The sequence below is a fragment of the Oncorhynchus clarkii genome, chromosome 31 (genome assembly GCF_045791955.1).
Source record: "Oncorhynchus clarkii lewisi isolate Uvic-CL-2024 chromosome 31, UVic_Ocla_1.0, whole genome shotgun sequence".
In the NCBI taxonomy this organism is placed as follows: Eukaryota; Metazoa; Chordata; class Actinopteri; order Salmoniformes; family Salmonidae; genus Oncorhynchus; species Oncorhynchus clarkii.
This window is the reverse complement of record NC_092177.1, coordinates 33439615-33459764: the sequence shown is the minus strand read 5'-3', so window position 1 is coordinate 33459764 and position 20150 is coordinate 33439615. Positions and strand designations below refer to the sequence as shown.

Here is a 20150-nt window from a genome sequence, read left to right as displayed (position 1 = left end):
ATCAAAACAGTGCCTGTGTCTGACCGTGTGGGTGTTACAGCACACGCATTACACACTCCTAAGGTTAAAGGTATTTATTCTCTATATGCAGTGCAGCGGATTTCCCTTCCAGTGAATTGTTAATAAATGCATCATTCTTATATCTCCCATTCACAGCTGGACATTTTATGCAATGAGGAAATCTTGGGAAAGGACCACACTTTGAAATTTGTTGTTGTGACAAGATGGAGATTTAAGGTAATACTTATAAAAGAGCATGGGGTAGAATAACTCTACTAAAATATTGGTTTTCCGGTTCTGTTGAAACTATGTTTTCTGCATAGATCATCCACAGAGTTGCATGCTGATAAGCTGTGCACACACACAAGTCTCGGTGGAGAGGACAGCTTGCTCTACCAGAACTATTTAGAGACCTTTTCTCTCACGATGTGCTATGGTGACACAAAACCCAGAGATGAATGGAAGTGAATGTTACGATCAGAGCTTGTCATTTTAAACCCCAATGTTTTATACTAGAGTCTATGATAAGGATATAATCAAAGTAGTACTCTATCTATCTCTGTCGGTGTTGAGAAGGACATTTTTCCAGCTGTATTGTTTTATACTAGAGTCTATGATAAGGATATAATCAAAGTAGTACTCTATCTATCTCTGTCTGTGTTGAGAAGGACATTTTTCCAGCTGTATTGTTTTCAGTCAGTTAGTCTTTATTTGTCATTTGTTTTGTTTGCATTCCAGAAATCCCCCCTCCTGCTGCATTACAGACCCAAAATGGATTTGCTGTAGTCGGACAGAACGGTTGTTTTGGCCCAGTGGCCCAGAACTGTGCAACGTACTATTTATGCAGAGACGATCAATCCCAACACCAAGCAAACACACCAGATCAGAAGTCCACACAAGCCAGCAAACAACAAACCCCAGCACAGATACTGCACCACTGGCGGGTTTAGATCAAAAAACAACCTTTTTTTTGTCCGCTATACATCCTAGATATGTGAAAGATTTGAGAGAAAAAAGCATATATTTATACTTTTGTACAGATGAGACATGGAACCAAGACACTACTGGTGCTCTGTTTACACATGAACAAGATGTCGGGGAATCGTGTGCCCATATTTTTTGTTTTTTTTTCGACAGACTTCACTCCTCCGACCCTCATTGACTGATAAAAAGGCGAGGACGAGGATTTTTAACAGTTCATTTTATTTTTCAGGTTACACTCAAACGAGTCTTGGGAGCAAAGAAAGTATATACATTTATATAATAAGACATTGTTTCAAAGCTGTTTATTGCGTTGTTGTATTGTCCTCTGATTTATTTTTTTATTTTACTTTAAAATTGCTTCGGGTTTGCTGAAGGTTGATTGTGAATAGGGGAAAAATGTGTGTACTAATTTATGTTCTATATACCAATATTGTACATAAAATGTCATTATGAGAGAGATTGAAAGGAGTAAGAAAGATACTTAAGATTGTTAGGAAAGGTTCACAGAAGTGCTTCAGTACGTTGCATTCGGAAAGTATTCAGACACTTTGACTTTTTCCACATTTTGCTATGTTAGTCCACACAAATCTACACACAATACCCCAAACAGGTTTTTAGATATTTTTGCAAATGTATTATAAATAAAAAACAGAAATACCTTATTTACATAAGTATTCAGACTTGCTATGAGTTTCGAAATTGAGACAGGATTGTGTCGAGGCCCAGGTCTGGGGAATGGTACCAAATTATGCAGCATTGAAGGTCCCCAAGAACACAGTGGCCTCCATCATTCTTAAATGGAAGAAGTTTTGAACCACCAAGACTCTTCCTAGAGTGGGCCGCCCGGCCAAACATCGCAATCGGGGGAGAGGGGCCTTGGTCAGGGAGGTGACCAAGAACCCGAGTTCCTCTGTGGAGATGGGAGAACCTGAAATAAGGACAACCATCTCTGAAGCACTCCACCAATCAGACCTTTATGGTAGTGTGGCTAGACGGAAGCCACTCCTCAGTAAAAGGGACATGTCAGATTGAACTCTTTGGTCTGAATGCCAAGCATCACAGCTGGAGAAAATCTGGCACCATCCCTACAGTGAAGCATGGTGGTGGCATCATAATGCTGTGGGGATGTTTTAGGCGGGAGGGGCTGGGAGACTAGTCAGGATCGAGGGAAAGATCAACGGAGTAAAGTACAGAGAGATCCTTGATGAAAACCTGCTCTAGAGCGCTCAGGACCTCAGACTGGGGCGAAGGTTCACCTTCTAACAGGACAACGACCCTAAGACAATGCAGGAGTGGCTTCGAGACAAGTCTCTGAATGTCCTTTAGTGGCCCAGCCAGAGCCCGAACTTGAACCCGATCAAACATCTCTGGAGAGACCTGAAAATAGCTGTGCAGCGACACTACACATCCAACCTGGCAGATCTTGGGAGGATCTGCAGAGAAGAATGGGAGAAACGCCCCAAATACAGGTGTTTCAAGCTTGTAGCGTCATACCAAGAAAACTCAAGGCTGTAATCACTTGTAAAGGTGCTTTAACAGAGTGCTGAGTAAAGGGTGTGAATACTTACACTAATGTTCAGAAGTTTGGGGTCACTTAGAAATGTCCTTGTTTTTGAAAGAAAAGCAAAAAAAATGTCCATTAAAATAACATCAAATTGATCAGAAACACAGTGTACACATTGTTAATGTTGTAATGTTGTAAAATACTATTGTAGCCGGAAACAACAGATTTTTTATGGAATATTTACATAGGCGTACAGAGGCCCATTATCAGCAACCATCACTCCTGTGTTCCAATGGCACATTGTGTTAGTTAATCCAAGTTTATAATTTTAAAAGGCTAATTGATCATTCGAAAACCCTTTTGCAATTATGTTAGCACAGCTGAAAACTGTCGTTCTGATTATAGAAGCAATACAACTGTCCTTCCTTAGACTAGTTGAGTATCTGGAGCATCAGCATTTGTGGGTTCGATTACAGGCTCAAAATGGCCAAAAAACAAAGAACTTTCTTCTGAAACTTGTCAGTCTAATCTTGTTCTGAGAAATGAAGGCTATTCCATGCGAGAAATTGCCAAGAAACTGAAGATCTTGTACAACGCTGTGTCCTACTCTCTTCACAGAATAGCGCAATCTGTCTCTAACCAGGATAGAAGGAGGAGTGGGAGGCCCCGGTGCACAACTGAGCAAGAGGACAAGTACATTAGAGTGTCTAGTTTGAGAAATAGACGATTCACAAGTCCTCAACTGGCAACTTCATTAAATAGTACCCGCAAAATACCAGTCTCTACCTCAACAGTGACGAGGCGACTCTTGGATGCTGGCCTCCTAAGCAGAGTTGCAAAGAAAATGACATTTCTCAGACTGGCCAATAAAAATAAAAGATTAAGGTGGACAAAAGAACACAGACACTGGACAGAGATATGGCTTTTTCTTTGCGTCTCTGCCTAAAGGCCAGCATCCCGGAGTCACCTCTTACCTGTTGATGTTGAGACTGGTGTTTTGCGGGTACTATTTAAAGAACTTGCCAGTTGAGGACTTGTGAGGACTTCTGTTTCTCAAAATAGTGTACTAATGTACTTGTCCCCTTGCTCAGTTGTGCACCGGGGCTCTTTCTATTCTGGTTAGAGCTAGTTTGCTCTGTTCTGTGAAGGGAGTAGTACACCGCGTTGTATTGTGTGTAGATCGATGAGGGGGGGAAAAACTATTTAATCCATTTAGAATAAAGTTGTAACATAACAAAATGTGGAAAAGTCAAGAGGTCTGAATACTTTCCGAATGCACTGTATATTGTTGGGCTACTTGTATATGTAATATTGGGTTTTTAATGTAGAGCAGACTCCTTATCAGTATATAGAAAGACATCTTTTAGTTGTCTGAGAGAGAAACAAAACAAATATATCAAATCTTCTGCCGTGTAAAAAAGAAAATAGTCTGAAATTACGTTGCATTGCTACATGCACAAGATATGAATTAGAGACAGTCTATGAAAGCAGCCCGCTTTTAAACTATTCCAGTGATTACTTCATCTCAATTGCATTGCCATCAAATACGATTGACCATTAAATCAACCTGGTTTCGTCTAACAGTATAATCAAGCAAGAACTTGGGAGTATTGTTCGAAACATCTGTGTCCAAAAAGCCTGCAAGGTAATATTATGCAGCTACTGTTACTCTTGCTATCGACAGGAGGCACTTGTATTGATTTATTCTCTTTAGGTATTCATACCACAATAAATCCGTCCTCGTGTTTATTCGACCGCACTTCACAGCTCCCTAGCCCTGCATATTGTTTCGAGAGATGAGGAAGTGCAGCCACATGCATATGAGATGGCCGAGCACCCAGCAGCTGATAGCATTAGCATCCCAGTCCTTAGTAGAATGTATTCCTCTGGGTTACCTTTAGGTACAGTGCAGCATCCCACCACTTCTTCTATCCCAATGTCATCGCTACCTTTAGTGCCAAAGGCTTGAAAACCCCCCTTGACTTGATCTTGTATTTCCGTGTGGTCAGCTATATGAAAGTCAATGAGATTTCATCTATTTCACAGCAGTATGGGACCTGAGATATAAAGCTGTTTGGAACAGAGTCAAATATGAAACAGTTACATTTGAGACGTTATTAAATTGACAAGAGCTTGAAGTTTTTTCATTATGTGGAAGAAGCACACTCAGACGTGAAATATTAACATGCTCTTTTGAGCATATGAAATAAATGCATTTTTTGATATGATAGTATCAAAATCGGATTACTTTTCTACCTTTCTGAGGTGGCTCTAATTTTGGTGCTTATTTGAGCGTGTCTAATGAGAGTTTGGGGAGAAAGTACTTCAGAGATTAATGGCTCAACTGTGTATTACGGGAACCAGGGCACGGAAGGACAGAACAGTCTTAATTCATAGTCATGGCCACCTTTTTCTTCAGTGCAACTGAAATATGCTTTCCTTGAACTGGACCATAAATGAACATTTCAGACCTCACATAGCATTACCTCACTGCGCTGTCAATATTACTGTCAATAATTGTTGATTCCCCTCCTTGTATTTATGCAAGGAAAGCTGTCGATCTTGTTCACACACAGTCCAAATAAGGTCTTATAGGTGCATATTATATTTTAAAAATACTTTCATACCTGTCTCTACCAAACCAGCTTAACCAAAACTCATTTTTATTTGGTTAACGGTCACCCCATCAGTAAATACATAAATGCTATTGATATAAATACTTTAAAAAATAAATAATTCCATACTTCGACCATATTTGTTGAGATGTCTTACAGTGCAAAACATTTTTTTGTATGCATATGGCAACACAATATGTGTAAAGCCTGCCCGGCTCATTTCCTGTTGTTTTTATCAGTACCTTCTGCCTTTGACCTTAGCTTACCCATCCAAGAGCTGAAAGATGTGCAAGCATTTTTGTCAATATTGACCGCTTGGCTCCTGTGTGAATGACATATTCATTTTGTGTTACAGGCCCCATATATTTACATTAGCTTTGTTTGAACAGCATATTAGCCATGTAATCATTACTTATCGCAAAAATGCTATCAGAGTAAACAATGAGGTAACTATTTCCCAGCAGAACCTATGTATTCTTAAGAACTGGTAAAATTGGAACAAAGGCATGTTACATGTTTGTTTTTTTTTATATGATTCAGATGTTCTTTTCTCTACTTGTTTTATATGTATGCGAGTGCTGTTCAGTAACCCTGTGATGTGATCTCTGGAACATAATGGGGGGTATGGGGCTTTGTTTTGGGGCCTTTGCCACTGTGAAGGCTGGTGCCTTCTCTTCTTTTCTCTCTTCTTGGAGCTGAGTACGGTGCTAACATCTTTTCTCTAACTCTAACTCAATCTGTTTCAAATCCGCTTCAGAGAGTTAAAATGAGTGCTGTGGATTCCGCGGCCTGTAGTACTTCAGTCACTCACTAATCGGGCTTCGTGACGACGTGCCCTAGTGCCTACGTGCTGGAGTCCAGGGGTGTGTTGTCTTGTCGTGTCTGTCTCACTTTCTCTCTGTGCAGATGAAAAAGGTGCTGTTTTTTTCTTGTTGATTTGTTTGTTTGCTTTTCCCCACGGTCCGGGCTTGCTCTGGAAAAACAGAATAGAGAGAAAGGTAAATAAAGTTTTAGACCGTGAAGAAGTTGCTGTTATTGAAAACACACAAAAAGCGGAGAAGCTGAGGTAGCTATATACCTGAATGATTCTTCTTCAGAGAGAAAGAGTATTTATTTGGAGTTATTTTCATGCGACTCACAGTAACCTCAGTGAAATGCTTGGGGATCCCTGTTTTAGCTGTGGTTGTCCTTTCTGCTCTAAGGAATTAGTACAGAAAGCTCTTCTTTATCACTACACTTTCACGACTTCTAGCAGTTAGACATTCGCCAGGTGCATAGTGCCGGCACAGGTATTGTTGTTAGAATGTTTCCAAAGTTAACTCATACCCCAGGAGTCATGCCTGGGAGGTGTGTGGAGTAACGCGGGGGCAGGTTCCACCTCCAGAGCACTGGATTGGGTCGATCTTCACACTTTTATCAGCCCTACGTTGAGACATCAGTGTCGCTACAGTTGACAGCTAGGCTAAGAGGCTTTACATGCTTCCCTATTCTGCTCACTGCAGAGCGTGGTTCGTATCCAGACTGAACCGCTGCCAGTGTGGAGACCGTGACATGCCAAGGCCTCAACTCATGAACTCCTCTTTTCTCATTTTCTAGACTCTTATCCTCTCGTTATCTCCGAATTATCCACACCCCGGTTGGGGCGAGCTGTATGTAACTGATAGTCTGATTGCCTGAACTTGACTACCAGCTAATTTAGATGTCATAATGCTACTTATGAAGACCAGAATAAGCCATGGTACCTGTGGAGGCTTTTAACCTACTTTTTTAAAGAGCAATTAAGTCTTAATAATAGTTTCGTGAAACAGCGGCAGTCATTTTTGAATGGATACCCTGGATAGACACCAACGTATTCCTAGGTGGTCTCAAAATGGCCCAGTGTTTATGTTCCTGTAATAACAGTCTCCACTCTGAGAGTGTGATGGCTCTTTTTCACTCTGGCCCCCTGAGCTCTCCTGTAAAGCTCTGTAATCACCCAGGCGACCCCTACGTCTGACCGGGGTCACTCAGGCGGCTAGTCTGGATGAAACACACTCCACAAATACGGATTGTCTGGCCAGGGCAGCACTGCACCACTGCACCCACTCAGAAAGGCAGCTTGGCTCTTGATGGTGCCATGCGGTGAATCACAATCCCACAGGTGGTTCCGATTGAGGGGCAACTGTCTGGAGTTGGCTTTCATTTCAACATGATATTTCCATTTCAATTGTCTATTTCAAAGGTGTTTAACTATCATCTGCAACTTTGACCCGACTCTGGGAATGAGGAAAGAGATGTAGTCTGGATGTCATAGTGAGTTCATTAGCCTGATAAATATGTTACAGTCATATTTTCCTTCAAAATGAAGGGAAATAAATCCACAGTAACCAACCTTCACAGTGGCACTGGTCATCGATATAATCTGTCCGAATTTTGTATTATTATTATTTATTTATACTGTAAAGTTATGAATCCTGCAGTAGCTTTTTGTTTTTGAAAAACATACAGAGATTTGATATCCTTCCCTTTGTTCATTATTTTTATTTTTGTTCTGTTTAAAACATACGATTTGTATTGTAAGTGATCGCGTCTGCTCAATGCTCTCTGTGTACCAACAGCACAAGCTGTGCTCCTCTTTGGGTCAAGGTCTGGCAAAATTAAAACTAATGTAAAACTGGCAATGTGGTAATTGTATTTGCAAGGAAAATGTGCAATATCCTTTTCTCAGATGGTTCCAGGTTTCAGAGTAAAAATTCCATTTAACGTATTTTTTTTTGCTTTCCAGTCAATTCCTCAGGTCACAAAAATGCCTTCCTGGTCTTGAGGGTGACCAGGAATCTCAGATCACACTAATGCACCCGGATATGAAATGGCTGGATTTTATTTTGGTCTTGTCGCTCTTGTTTATTTTATGTCTCTGTTACACAAATTTCCTCAGAAAAAAAGTTCTGGGTTAAACACAGGCACTTATTCAGGTGTCCTTTTCCTTGTTCTCTTTTTTGTATTATGATTATTTATTTCCATTGCCACATGAAAGGAGTTTTTGGTAGAGAACTGGGCTGGAATTTGTTACACACAATATTAAGGATGTTTTTTTGTCAAAAACTTAAGTGTGTATTTCATCAATAAATGCCTTTAAAAGTGGCTGTAATGCCTTGGTGTCTTTGCTCTGTCTGATCCCAAAGAGATTGCTCACACAGCCTGGTCGCTCAGAATAGATGTAACATAGTAAATGTACATTTGTAGCCCTCCAGTTAGATATGATATGTTACGTTTGGTGTGGTTACTAAAGACAGAGGGTTACTTAAAGACAGAGACGATAGGGTGGAGGTTGGTCAGGAAATATGGGCGTATAACGCTATTTTCTAGCAACCCAATGGTTGCACGTTCGAATCACATCACAGACAACTTTAGCATTTTAGATAATTAGCAACTTTGCTACTACTTTTTAATGACTTCGCATGTTAGCTAACTCTAACATTAACCTCTTACCTGCTAACCATAGCCCTAAACTTAACCCCTTGACCTAACCCTAAACTCTAACCTAGCTAGCATTAGCCACCTAGCTAACCTAGCCAACGTTAGCAACAACAGATTGGAATTCGTAACATATCATTCAAATAGCAAGTTCTAAACCTATTATACGAATTGGAATTTGTAAAATATCAAAGGAAATAGATGTTGACATCCACACTATGAAAAACAGGAGAAATGATTACAGCTATGTATTTCTGGGTAAGTCTCAGCTTTCCAAACCTCGATTGTGCAACATCATACACATATTTAGCAGATGTTATTGCGGGTGTAGCGAAATGTGTTCCTAGCTCCAATAATGCAGTAGTATCTAACAATTCACCACAATACACACAAATCTAAAAGTAAAAGAATGGAATTATGAAATATATGCAGTACCAGTCAAAGGTTTGATGACAGCTTTGCACACTCTTGGCATTCTCTCAACCAGCTTCACCTGGAATGCTTTTCCAACAATCTTGAAGAAGTTCCCACATATGCTGAGCACTTGACTGCTTTTCCTTCACTCTGCGGTCCAACTCATCCCAAACCATCTCATTTGGGTTGAGGTTGGATGATTGTGGATCCCAGGTCATTTGATGCAGCACTCTATCACTCTCCTTGGTCAAATAGCCCTTATACGGCCTAGAGGTGTGTTCGGTCATTGTCCTGTTGAAAAACAAATGATAGTCCCACTAAGCGCAACCAGATGGGATGGCTGAGTGCTGCAGAATTGCATGGTAGCCATGCTGGTTAAGTGGGCCTTGACTTCTAACTGAATCACAGACAGTGTGACCAGCAAAGCACCCCCACTACATCACACCTCCTCCTCCATGCTTCACGGTGGAAACCACGCATGCGGAGATCATCCGTTCCCCTACTCTGCGTCTCACAAAGACAAGATTGGAACCAAAAATCTCACATTTGGACTCATCAGACCAAAGGACAGGTTACACCTGTCTAATGTCCATTGCTTGTGTTTCTTGGCCCAAGCAAGTCTCTTCTTATTATTGGTGTCCTAAGCAATGGTTTCTTTGCAGCAATTCAACCACGAAGGCCTGATTCACGCATTTTTTTGTCTGCAATCTGAGGTGCAGTTAACTCTAATGAACTTACCCTCTGCAGCAGAGGTAACTCTGGGTCTTCCTTTCCTGTGGCGGTCCTCATGAGAGCCAGTTTTATCATAGCACTTGATGGTTTTTGCGACTGCACTTGAAGAAACTTTCGAAGTTATTGACATTTTCCACATTGACTGACCTTCATGTCGTTTTTCTTTGTTTATTTGAGCTGCTCATGCCATAATATGGACTTGGTCTTTTACCAAATAGGGCTATCTTCTGTATACCCCCCTACCTTGACACAACACAACTGATTGTCTCAAATTCATTAAGAAGGAAAGAAATTCACTTTTAATAAGGCACACCTGTTAATTCAAATGCATTCCAGGTGACCACCTCATGGAGCTGGTTGACAGAATGACAAGAGTGTGCAAAGCTGTCATCAAGACAAAGAATCTCAAATCTAAAATATATTTTGATTTGTTTAACACTTTTTGGATATTACATGATTCCATATGTCTTATTTCACAGTTTTGATGTGTTCTCTATTATTCTATTATTCTATCATGTAGAAAATATCTGCCAAGCAGATATGTCAAAACTGTAACTCGGCCACTCAGAAACATTCACTATCTTCTTGGTAAGCAACTAGTGTAGATTTGGCCTTGTGTTTGAGGTTATTGTCCTCTTGAAAGGTGAATTCATCTCTCAGGGTGTGGTATAAAGAAGACTCAACCATGTTTTACTGCACGGTTTTGCCTGTGCTTAGCTCCATTCAGTTTCTTTTTTTCATCCTGAAAAACACCTGTCCTTAATGATTACAGGCATACACATAACATGATGCAGCCACCACTATGCTTGAATTATGGAGAGTGGTACTCAGTAATGTGCTGTGTTGGATTTGCCCCAAAAACACCACTTTGTATTCAGGACAAAAAGTTCATTGCTTTGCCAAATTTGTTGCAGTTTTACTTTATTTGAACCTTTATTTAACTAGGCAGGTCAGTTAAGAACAAATTCTTATTTTCAATGACGGCCTAGGAACAGTGGGTTAACTGCCTTCTTCAGGGGCAGAACGACAGAGTTTTACCTTGTCAGCTCGGGGATCTTGCAACCTTTCGGTTATTAGTCCAATACTCTAACCACTAGGCTACCTGCCGCACTTTAGTGCGTTGTTGCAAACAGGAAGAATGTTTTGAAATGTTTTATTACGTACAGGCCTCATTCTTTTGACTCTGTCATTTAGGTTATTATTGTGGTGTAACTACATTGTTGTTGATCCATCTTTAGTTTTCTCCTATCACAACCATTAAACTCTATCAGTTTTAAAGTCACCACTGGCCTCATGGTGAAATCCCTGAGAGGTTTCCTTCCTCTCTGGCAAATGAGGTAGGACGCCTGTATCTTTGTAGTGACTAGGTGTGTTATTACACCATCCAAAGTGAAATTAATGACTTCCCTATGACTTCCCTATGTTCAAAGGGGTATTCAATGTCTCCTTTTTATTATACTTACCCATCTGACAATAGATCACTTTCTATGCGAGGCATTTGAAAACCTCCCTGGTCTTTGTGGTTGAATCTGTGTTTGAAATTCACGGCTCGATTGAGAGGTAATTGTATGTGTGGGGTACAGAGATGAGGTAGTCATTAAAAAATCATGTTAAACACTATTATTGCACACAGAGGGAGTTCATGCAACTTATTTAGGCTTGCCTTAACAAAGGGGTTGAATGCTTATTGACCCAAGACATTTCAACTTTTCATTTGTAATGAATTTGTGAAAACATTGAAAAACATAATTCCACTTTGACATTATGTGGTATTGAATGTAGGCCAGTGACACACAATCTCAATTTAATCCATTTGAAATAAAAAATGTAACAGAAAATGTGGAATAAGTCAATGGGTGTGAATACTTTCTGAAGCCACAGTGTAACCGAGTCCAGGTTGGCTCACAGGGATGTCCATCCATCCAAATACTATCTGTACTAAACGCTGACACCGATATCACACCAAAAACTCTGCAATCATGTCTTTCCAATGAGGACTTGGTTAATGATCCACTGACGTTGTCATACCCTGTCTCATTTCACATCTGACCATTTTATCTACACCTACTGGAACCGCTGGGATCTAATGAACCATTGAAAATAAACAAAGCTTCATTGCAAATGGAAGCATTTGTATTCTAAGGATGGGCACATGGCTTATGTGTTTCCCCACTGGCAAGTGAACCTTTCTTTAGTTTTCGATGACTACTTGACTAGAATTAAACGGAACTGAACAAAATGGATATGATTATCTTACACAAATCTTAACATCAACATCAATATCCATTCCACCATAATTATGTGAAGGAGATGCTGTCATGTTAGAATGCTAACAGCAGTAGCTGTATGCAGTTAGTATTCTCACAGCTCTGTTTGCCCTGTAGGCCACTCCTTATCTGGCATAGGATCATGTAGTTTTTCACCACCAACAGTAACTTGTTGCCGTAAGCAACCTGCTCAATCAACCTATCCTCCTCCCCTTCTGCACAAGTTATGTAATGTATTGTGTATGACTCAATGTATAATATACACTGAGGGTACAAAACATTAGGAACACCTTCCTAATATTAATACCGCCTATTTCCCTCAGAACAGCTTCAATTCATCAGGGCATGAACTCTACAAGGTGTCGAAAGCGTTCCACAGGGATGCTGGCCCATGTTGACTCCAGTGCTTCCCACAGTTGTGTCAAGTTGGCTGGATGTCCTTTGGGTGGTGGACCATTCTTGATACACACTGGAAACTGTTGAGGTTGAAAACCCAGCAGCATTGCAGTTCTTGACACAAACTGGTGCACCTGTGTCATGTCTGTCCTTTGAGGCTCCAATGGGTCAGATCAGCTTGGCAATGGATGACAGTAATCAGACCTCCTCTCACCCACAGAAGAGGGGAGGAGGGAGCTGCTGGGGGGCTGACAGTTCAAGCCCTCTTGTAAATTACAGGAGAAGTGGACTATTTTCCCCTCCAGTATGAACAGCCTTATCCCACTGAAACTCTAACATGATCAAAAAGTGAATACTGGAACAATACTGCTATCATAAGAATGTGGGGAATGGTCGTAGATGATATATAGAAATCTAATGTCATATTGTTTTTTATTTTGTGATATCATTAAAAAGGTTATAAAGGAAATACTGTAACTTGGAAAGTATATCCCCTTTATCTATCAAGTTTCCATCCTTACCATAGTATATGAAATTTGTAAAATTCTGAAAATATTTTTTGTTAAGATAGGAATGTGATTTTAGGAACCATAAGATAATCTATCTCCTATAAACTTTACACAGTAAGTAGCCACGCCCCGTGGTCAGGGAGCGTGTCAGACTGACGGAACCATTCCCTTATAAATAAAATAAAAACACCTCCCAGATTAGACCAGAACATCGCCAGGCTGCAGCTGCGCGTATAAAGTGGTTCAAACTCTGACTATCAACACAAGATGGATAGAGGAGAAAACTCCCCTCTCGGAAAATCACTAGTACAGCTGATTAGCTGTTCTGAGTCAAATATCTAGAAAAGCTCATTTAAATGGCACCATCCTACTATTCTCAAATCACCGTATTCTACTACTCTCATCACCAATGGGAACCGTCAACACAGCTGGCTAGCTATCTTCCAAGGAGCATCTTCCAGAGTGAACAACAGTCGAAGACAGGAAAGGGGAGACCTCTTTCAGACAATCAGAGCCATACAAGCGTGACACTGAAAGGCCAACAACCTTCCTAAGGAGGGCTGGTTCCGACATAGATAAAAGGCGAATGAAGGCATTCACACGTAACGTTAAATACATTCATGATTTCTTACTTCAAACGGGGGGCGGTTCGTGTGCAAAGTACATGATCACTGTGAGAATAGTTTCTAAAATGCATCAACGATAAGTGTCTCTCTTTTTCTCTCTCCCTCTCCATGTCGTTTATGTAACAAGCAGCCATATGTTGTGTCCTTTTGCTAGGGACCTTTTTCTCATGTATTAAGTGTGTATGTTTATTCTGTGTTATTATTTAGTTAGCTAGTAAATAAATAATTAAACCAATTTGTGCAGAACTTAATCATGAGTAAGGCTGGGGTATTTGCAGATCCAAGAAGGTTACGGCTGTTCAGAATGATGATATGATAAGAGGTTATAATTAATACGTTGACTGTTTTATGGATGTAATAGGTAAAGACCTTTAGAGTTTAATTTGGGAGATGGTAACTCTTGAAACAACCGCTCTCGTGGTGCCTCAAATTCCTAATGAGTTAATTGTTACATAATTAATTTAAATGGGAAACAATTAAACATATTTAGTTGAATCGATAAATAACAGTCATCAGATTGTTGAACGTAAAGTCACAACACCTGGCACCTACTTACATACCTCGTTTAAATGAACTCACATTTTTTGCCTTGCCCATTCAACCTCTGAATGGCACACTTACATGATCCATGTCTCAATTATCTCAAGGATTACAAATCCTTCTTTAACCCCCGTCTCCTCCCCTCCATCTACACTGATTGAAGTGGATTGAACACGTGACATCAATAAGGGAGCATAGCTTTCACCTCGATTCACCTGGTCAGGCTATGTCATGGAAGGAGCAGGTTTTCATAATGTTTTGTACACTGTATGCACAGTGCCTTGCGAAAGTATTCGGCCCCCTTGAACTTTGCGACCTTTTGCCACATTTCAGGCTTCAAACATAAAGATATAAAACTGTATTTTTTTGTGAAGAATCAACAACAAGTGGGACACAATCATGAAGTGGAACGACATTTATTGGATATTTCAAACTTTTTTAACAAATCAAAAACTGAAAAATTGGGCGTGCAAAATTATTCAGCCCCCTTAAGTTAAAACTTTGTAGCGCCACCTTTTGCTGCGATTACAGCTGTAAGTCGCTTAGGGTATGTCTCTATCAGTTTTGCACATCGAGAGACTGAATTTTTTTCCCATTCCTCCTTGCAAAACAGCTCGAGCTCAGTGAGGTTGGATGGAGAGCATTTGTGAACAGCAGTTTTCAGTTCTTTCCACAGATTCTCGATTGGATTCAGGTCTGGACTTTGACTTGGCCATTCTAACACCTGGATATGTTTATTTTTGAACCATTCCATTGTAGATTTTGCTTTATGTTTTGGATCATTGTCTTGTTGGAAGACAAATCTCCGTCCCAGTCTCAGGTCTTTTGCACACTCCATCAGGTTTTCTTCCAGAATGGTCCTGTATTTGGCTCCATCCATCTTCCCATCAATTTTAACCATCTTCCCTGTCCCTGCTGAAGAAAAGCAGGCCCAAACCATGATGCTGCCACCACCATGTTTGACAGTGGGGATGGTGTGTTCAGCTGTGTTGCTTTTACGCCAAACATAACGTTTTGCATTGTTGCCAAAAAGTTCAATGTTGGTTTCATCTGACCAGAGCACCTTCTTCCACATGTTTGGTGTGTCTCCCAGGTGGCTTGTGGCAAACTTTAAACGACACTTTTTATGGATATCTTTAAGAAATGGCTTTCTTCTTGCCACTCTTCCATAAAGGCCAGATTTGTGCAATATACGACTGATTGTTGTCCTATGGACAGAGTCTCCCACCTCAGCTGTAGATCTCTGCAGTTCATCCAGAGTGATCATGGGCCTCTTGGTTGCATCTCTGATCAGTCTTCTCCTTGTATGAGCTGAAAGTTTAGAGGGACGGCCAGGTCTTGGTAGTTTTGCAGTGGTCTGATACTCTTTCCATTTCAATATTATCGCTTGCACAGTGCTCCTTGGGATGTTTAAAGCTTGGGAAATCTTTTTGTATCCAAATCCGGCTTTAAACTTCTTCACAACAGTATCTCGGACCTGCCTGGTGTGTTCCTTGTTCTTCATGATGCTCTCTGCGCTTTTAACGGACCTCTGAGACTATCACAGTGCAGGTGCATTTATACGGAGACTTGATTACACACAGGTGGATTGTATTTATCATCATTAGTCATTTAGGTCAACATTGGATCATTCAGAGATCCTCACTGAATAAGGGGCTGAATAATTTTGCACGCCCAATTTTTCAGTTTTTGATTTGTTAAAAAAGTTTGAAATATCCAATAAATGTCGTTCCACTTCATGATTGTGTCCCACTTGTTGTTGATTCTTCACAAAAAAAAATAAAGTTTTATATCTTTATGTTTGAAGCCTGAAATGTGGCAAAAGGTCGCAAAGTTCAAGGGGGCCGAATACTTTCGCAAGGCACTGTATGTCCAAACCCAATATCAAAAATAGCACATCAGCAGTAAACAAAAAAGAAAGCAGTAGTGGTAGTTGTGTAGTGGTGTCAGAAGCGATGTTGTTTTTCAACGATGCTGGATGTAAATCAGTGTCCATTGTCAGTTAAGGTGAACTCTGGGTAACAACACCCAGGTGAGCTGTGGATCATCTTCAGTGCCACGGCGTAAGTCTAACTGCAGGAACGCCTGTCAACACTCCCACCAACCTGCAGCAACACTTCACACACCTCTGGACTGGAGGGAAGACACACTCAGCGCTGTTACAATTAGGAGCGGCACATAGAAGTTTACGAGAGTCTCATACACCTCTCATAAATCTCAGTAAACATTGCCTGCAACTCATCTACTATTCTCTCCGACACCATACCGTGCTGCAAGTTATTACTGTGTTACTGTGTTTCTTACCCGAGGCTACGGTGATAGGTACTGGTCTCCCCTTTCACACTTGATAGATTTCCAACGCAATCAAATTCTAAGCTGTCAGTAGGTGTTTCTATTAACATACAGAGGTTGACTGTAACTCAGGTTACATGTCTAATGTGCTCTTCTCTGCAATTACTGTAATTACTGTTCATAGCACATAACTATAGCTTACAGTTTTGCTAGAGAATATGCTCGTTTTCCAACCTCTTGAGTTATTACAATGCCGTTATAGATAGTTACCTGCATGTATTCAGATAACTTACACACAGGCATTAAATGGTATTATACTATAATTTGGAGGAACATTTGCAATGTTATTATTTTGTTATAGTATTTTGAAGGTACAATGGGCTGTATAGGATTAAAGAACATTTGTATCAGCAACCACTATGCTCAGTTAATTTGCAGTAGGCTGAAATTCAGGTATGACTGAAACCATGATACTTATTTCCCCAAGGGAGGAAATCGCACACCAAGGACGTCCGACATTTCCTTTGAACTCCATAATCTCCTCAGCGCTAGCCCTTTTTGTTGCCACTCTGAAAGAAAAGACTACTGTATGTAATGATTCAGCTTTTATGTCGCGGCTATTGATTCTGTGATCTTAATAACTCTTCATCGATCCTCCGGTTTGTGATCCTATCGTCTGAACAGTACTTCCACACTTTGATTTTAAAGCAATTTAACCTTGTTGCACCACTCTACTTGAGCCGCCTGTAACAGTAGAGACGATGACTCCAAAGCAATCTATTTGACAGCCCAGGTCCCAATTGCACGAGAAGCCAAAGCTGCCAACCCAGACAATAAAATGCAACAAAAAAAAACGACGTATTTCACAATGGGAACTATGTGTACTATATAGTGATGTCAAAGAGTGTCAACCATGATGGAGGGTATTTATATAACGTGACAACATCTAATACTCTGGCTGTAGAGGTTTGATCAGATAATTACCAAAATATCTTTGTGTGTATAGTGAACAGTGTCTAAATGATTGAATAGAATAGAAATAGGGGTGTAAATGTTGCAAAACTATGTATTTCGATAGACATGAAGTAAGGTGTTGCACGCATCAAAAATACCCCATTGTAAATCAGTTGTCTTGTCAAAGTAATGTTGATGATCTGCCAGAGGTGCCTCCTGGAGTGGAGATAGATTAGACAGCAATGTATGCAGATCACAGTCATTCTTCTGCATCACATCCGTCAATGTAAATTAGATCCAAGTTGACATGTGTCCCATTGTCCCCGTGACTGAATATCAAAACCTACCATCATTTTCAGGGCACTAGACAGTTTTATTGTGAGACTACAACTATTTAAGATGGACATGATCACTATGATCCAGAACTGCAAAACCATCTGTATTTAACTTAGATATACTACATGTCAGTCCCCCTCATATCTTCAGCCATCCCTTCGTTCACTCTCTGAGCCTTAAGGCACCCACATGCTAGGTTTGGAGGCCGATGATATCACGACTTCCCGTCAAACCAACTTCTTGAATGGCCTACTCTATGAAGTTGTCAGTTGTGTCTAAAAAACACTATTTGGCTCAAAACATATATATCTTTTTTACCCTTTAGTGTACTTTCTTTACTGGAGGACATCTTTAAGTCCAACTTTTTGGCTGCACTCGTGAGAATTTGGTACTGGACACAGTCCTTAAGTTGTGTATCTGTTTTGATGACGCTGAAAAGTATCCTTGAGGAGAATTATCTCATTTGGGACTTTCAGCTTCCACATTTTTCTTGTGGCATATCGATTTAAGATTTTGATCAAAATGTTTCTGGAACTAGAGGTGAGTTGCCTCCTAGATTTCGTTATGCACATCTTTTTTTTTTTACACATTACTACATTGTGCACGAAAATGTATTCCTCTGCTGTGGCTACCTGATAAGGTCCCCATCAAGAGGTCAATGGAAACAAAGGGTCATTGATTTAATTCCCAATGAGGCTTTCTCTACAGCATTGAAAAATAAGCCTTATCAGTTCTTTGAGATGTGGGACCTCTTCTTAAACTACCTTGGACAAACTAAAGCCAACATTTTAATTTCAGGGTTATCTTGGCTGGCCTGGCACTATTCAGCTTCTTTAGAATGATCTCTATGTAGGCTATTAGTACACTTTTGGCATACTTGACCTCTGTGTAGTCTGATGCTTGTCTATGATCTGTATACTGATTAGTGGTCTTTTATTGATTTTTTATTGTTGTTGTTTTGTCTGTCTGTTTGTTTGTTTGTCATCTTTATTGCGTCTGTTTTAAAAAAAATGTATTTTTATTAGTAAATTATGATGTTTATTCTATTGTTATTTAGCCTTGTATTCTTGTATGGTATACAGTACCAGTCATAAGTTTGGACACACCTACTCATTCCAGGGGTTTTCTTAATTTGTGCTATTCTCTACATTGTAGAATAATAGTGAAGAGATCAAAACTATGAAAGAATACATATGGAATCATGTAGTAACCAGAAAAGTGTGAAACAAATCAAAATATATTTTATATTTGAGATTCTTCAAAGTAGTCACCCTTTTCCTTGATGACAGCTTTGCACACTCTTGGCATTCTCTCAACCAGCTTCATGAGGTATTCACCTGGAATGCATTTCAATTAACATGTGTGCCTTGTTAAAAGTTCATTTGTGGAATTTCTTACCTTCTAAATGCGTTTGAGCCAATCACTTGTGTTGTGACAAAGTAGGGGTGGTATACAGAAGATAGACCTATTTGGTAAAATACCTAGTCCATATTATGGCAAGAACAGCGATAGGGCAAAAACACACTTAACGACAAGAGAGACAACACAACATTATATAAAGTGGGACCTAAGACAACAACATAGCAAGGCAGCAACATTGACAACACAGCATAGCAGCAACACAACATGACAATAACATGGTAGCAACACAACATGGCAGCAGCACACCATGGTACAAACATTATTGGGCACAGACAACAATACATCACGCAAAGCAGCCACAACTGTCAGCAAGAGTGTCCTTGAGTCTTTGAATGAAAAGATTGAGATAAAACTGTCCAGTTTGAGTGTTTGTTGCAGTTCGTTACCATTGCTAGCTGCAGCGAACTGAAAAGACAAGCGCCACGGGGATATGTGTGCTTTGGGGACATTTAACAGAATGTGACTGTCAGAACAGGTGTTGTATGTAGAGGATGAGGACTGCAGTAGATATCTCAGATCGGGGGGAATAAGGCCTAAAAGGGTTTTATAAATGAGCATCAACCAGTGGGTCTTGCGACGGGTATACAGAGATGACCAGTTTATAACAAAGTATAGAGTTCAGTGATGTGTCCTATAAGGAGCATTGGTGGCAAATCTAATGGCCGAATGGTAAAGAACATCTAGCCGCTCGAGAGCACCCTTACCTGCCGATCTATAAATTACATCTCCATAATCTAGCATGTGTAGGATGGTCATCTGACTGAGCCATCTTACCCATGCTAGATTATGGAGACAGACAGGGAGTGTGGTGAATAGTGGGGAACCCCACTCTTCATAAGATGCTACGTTCCCTCCCTTTGTGGTTCAAGTCGTGCTTGAAGAGTCAGATAGAGCTTGCGTTCCTCCTTAAGGAGAAAACAATAATGAAGTTACCAGGAGGGACCGTGGCATCTTATAAAGAGTGGGGTTCCCCACTATTCGCCATGCTCCCTGTCTGTCTATGACACATGTTGTGTGACTGGAGCTTAGCGAGAGAATGAAGCATAGCGAGAGAATGAAGCATAGCGAGAGAATGAAGCAAGCATTTTTAAGAGAACAAAGAA

General features: G+C 40.3%; 1 protein-coding gene across 1 annotated transcript in view; it reads left to right on the top strand.

Annotated features, from left to right (window-relative positions):
• Nucleotides 1-3913, top strand: part of LOC139390738 (polycomb group RING finger protein 3) — a 46186-nt gene extending 42273 nt beyond the window's left edge. Inside the window, exons 9-10 of the mRNA XM_071138074.1 lie at nt 157-237; nt 739-3913. Coding sequence (XP_070994175.1) covers nt 157-237; nt 739-786 — 129 coding nt within the window. The 3' untranslated portion in view covers nt 787-3913. The remainder of the gene's footprint in view (nt 1-156; nt 238-738) is intronic.
• The last annotated feature ends 16237 nt before the right edge of the window (nt 3914-20150 follow it).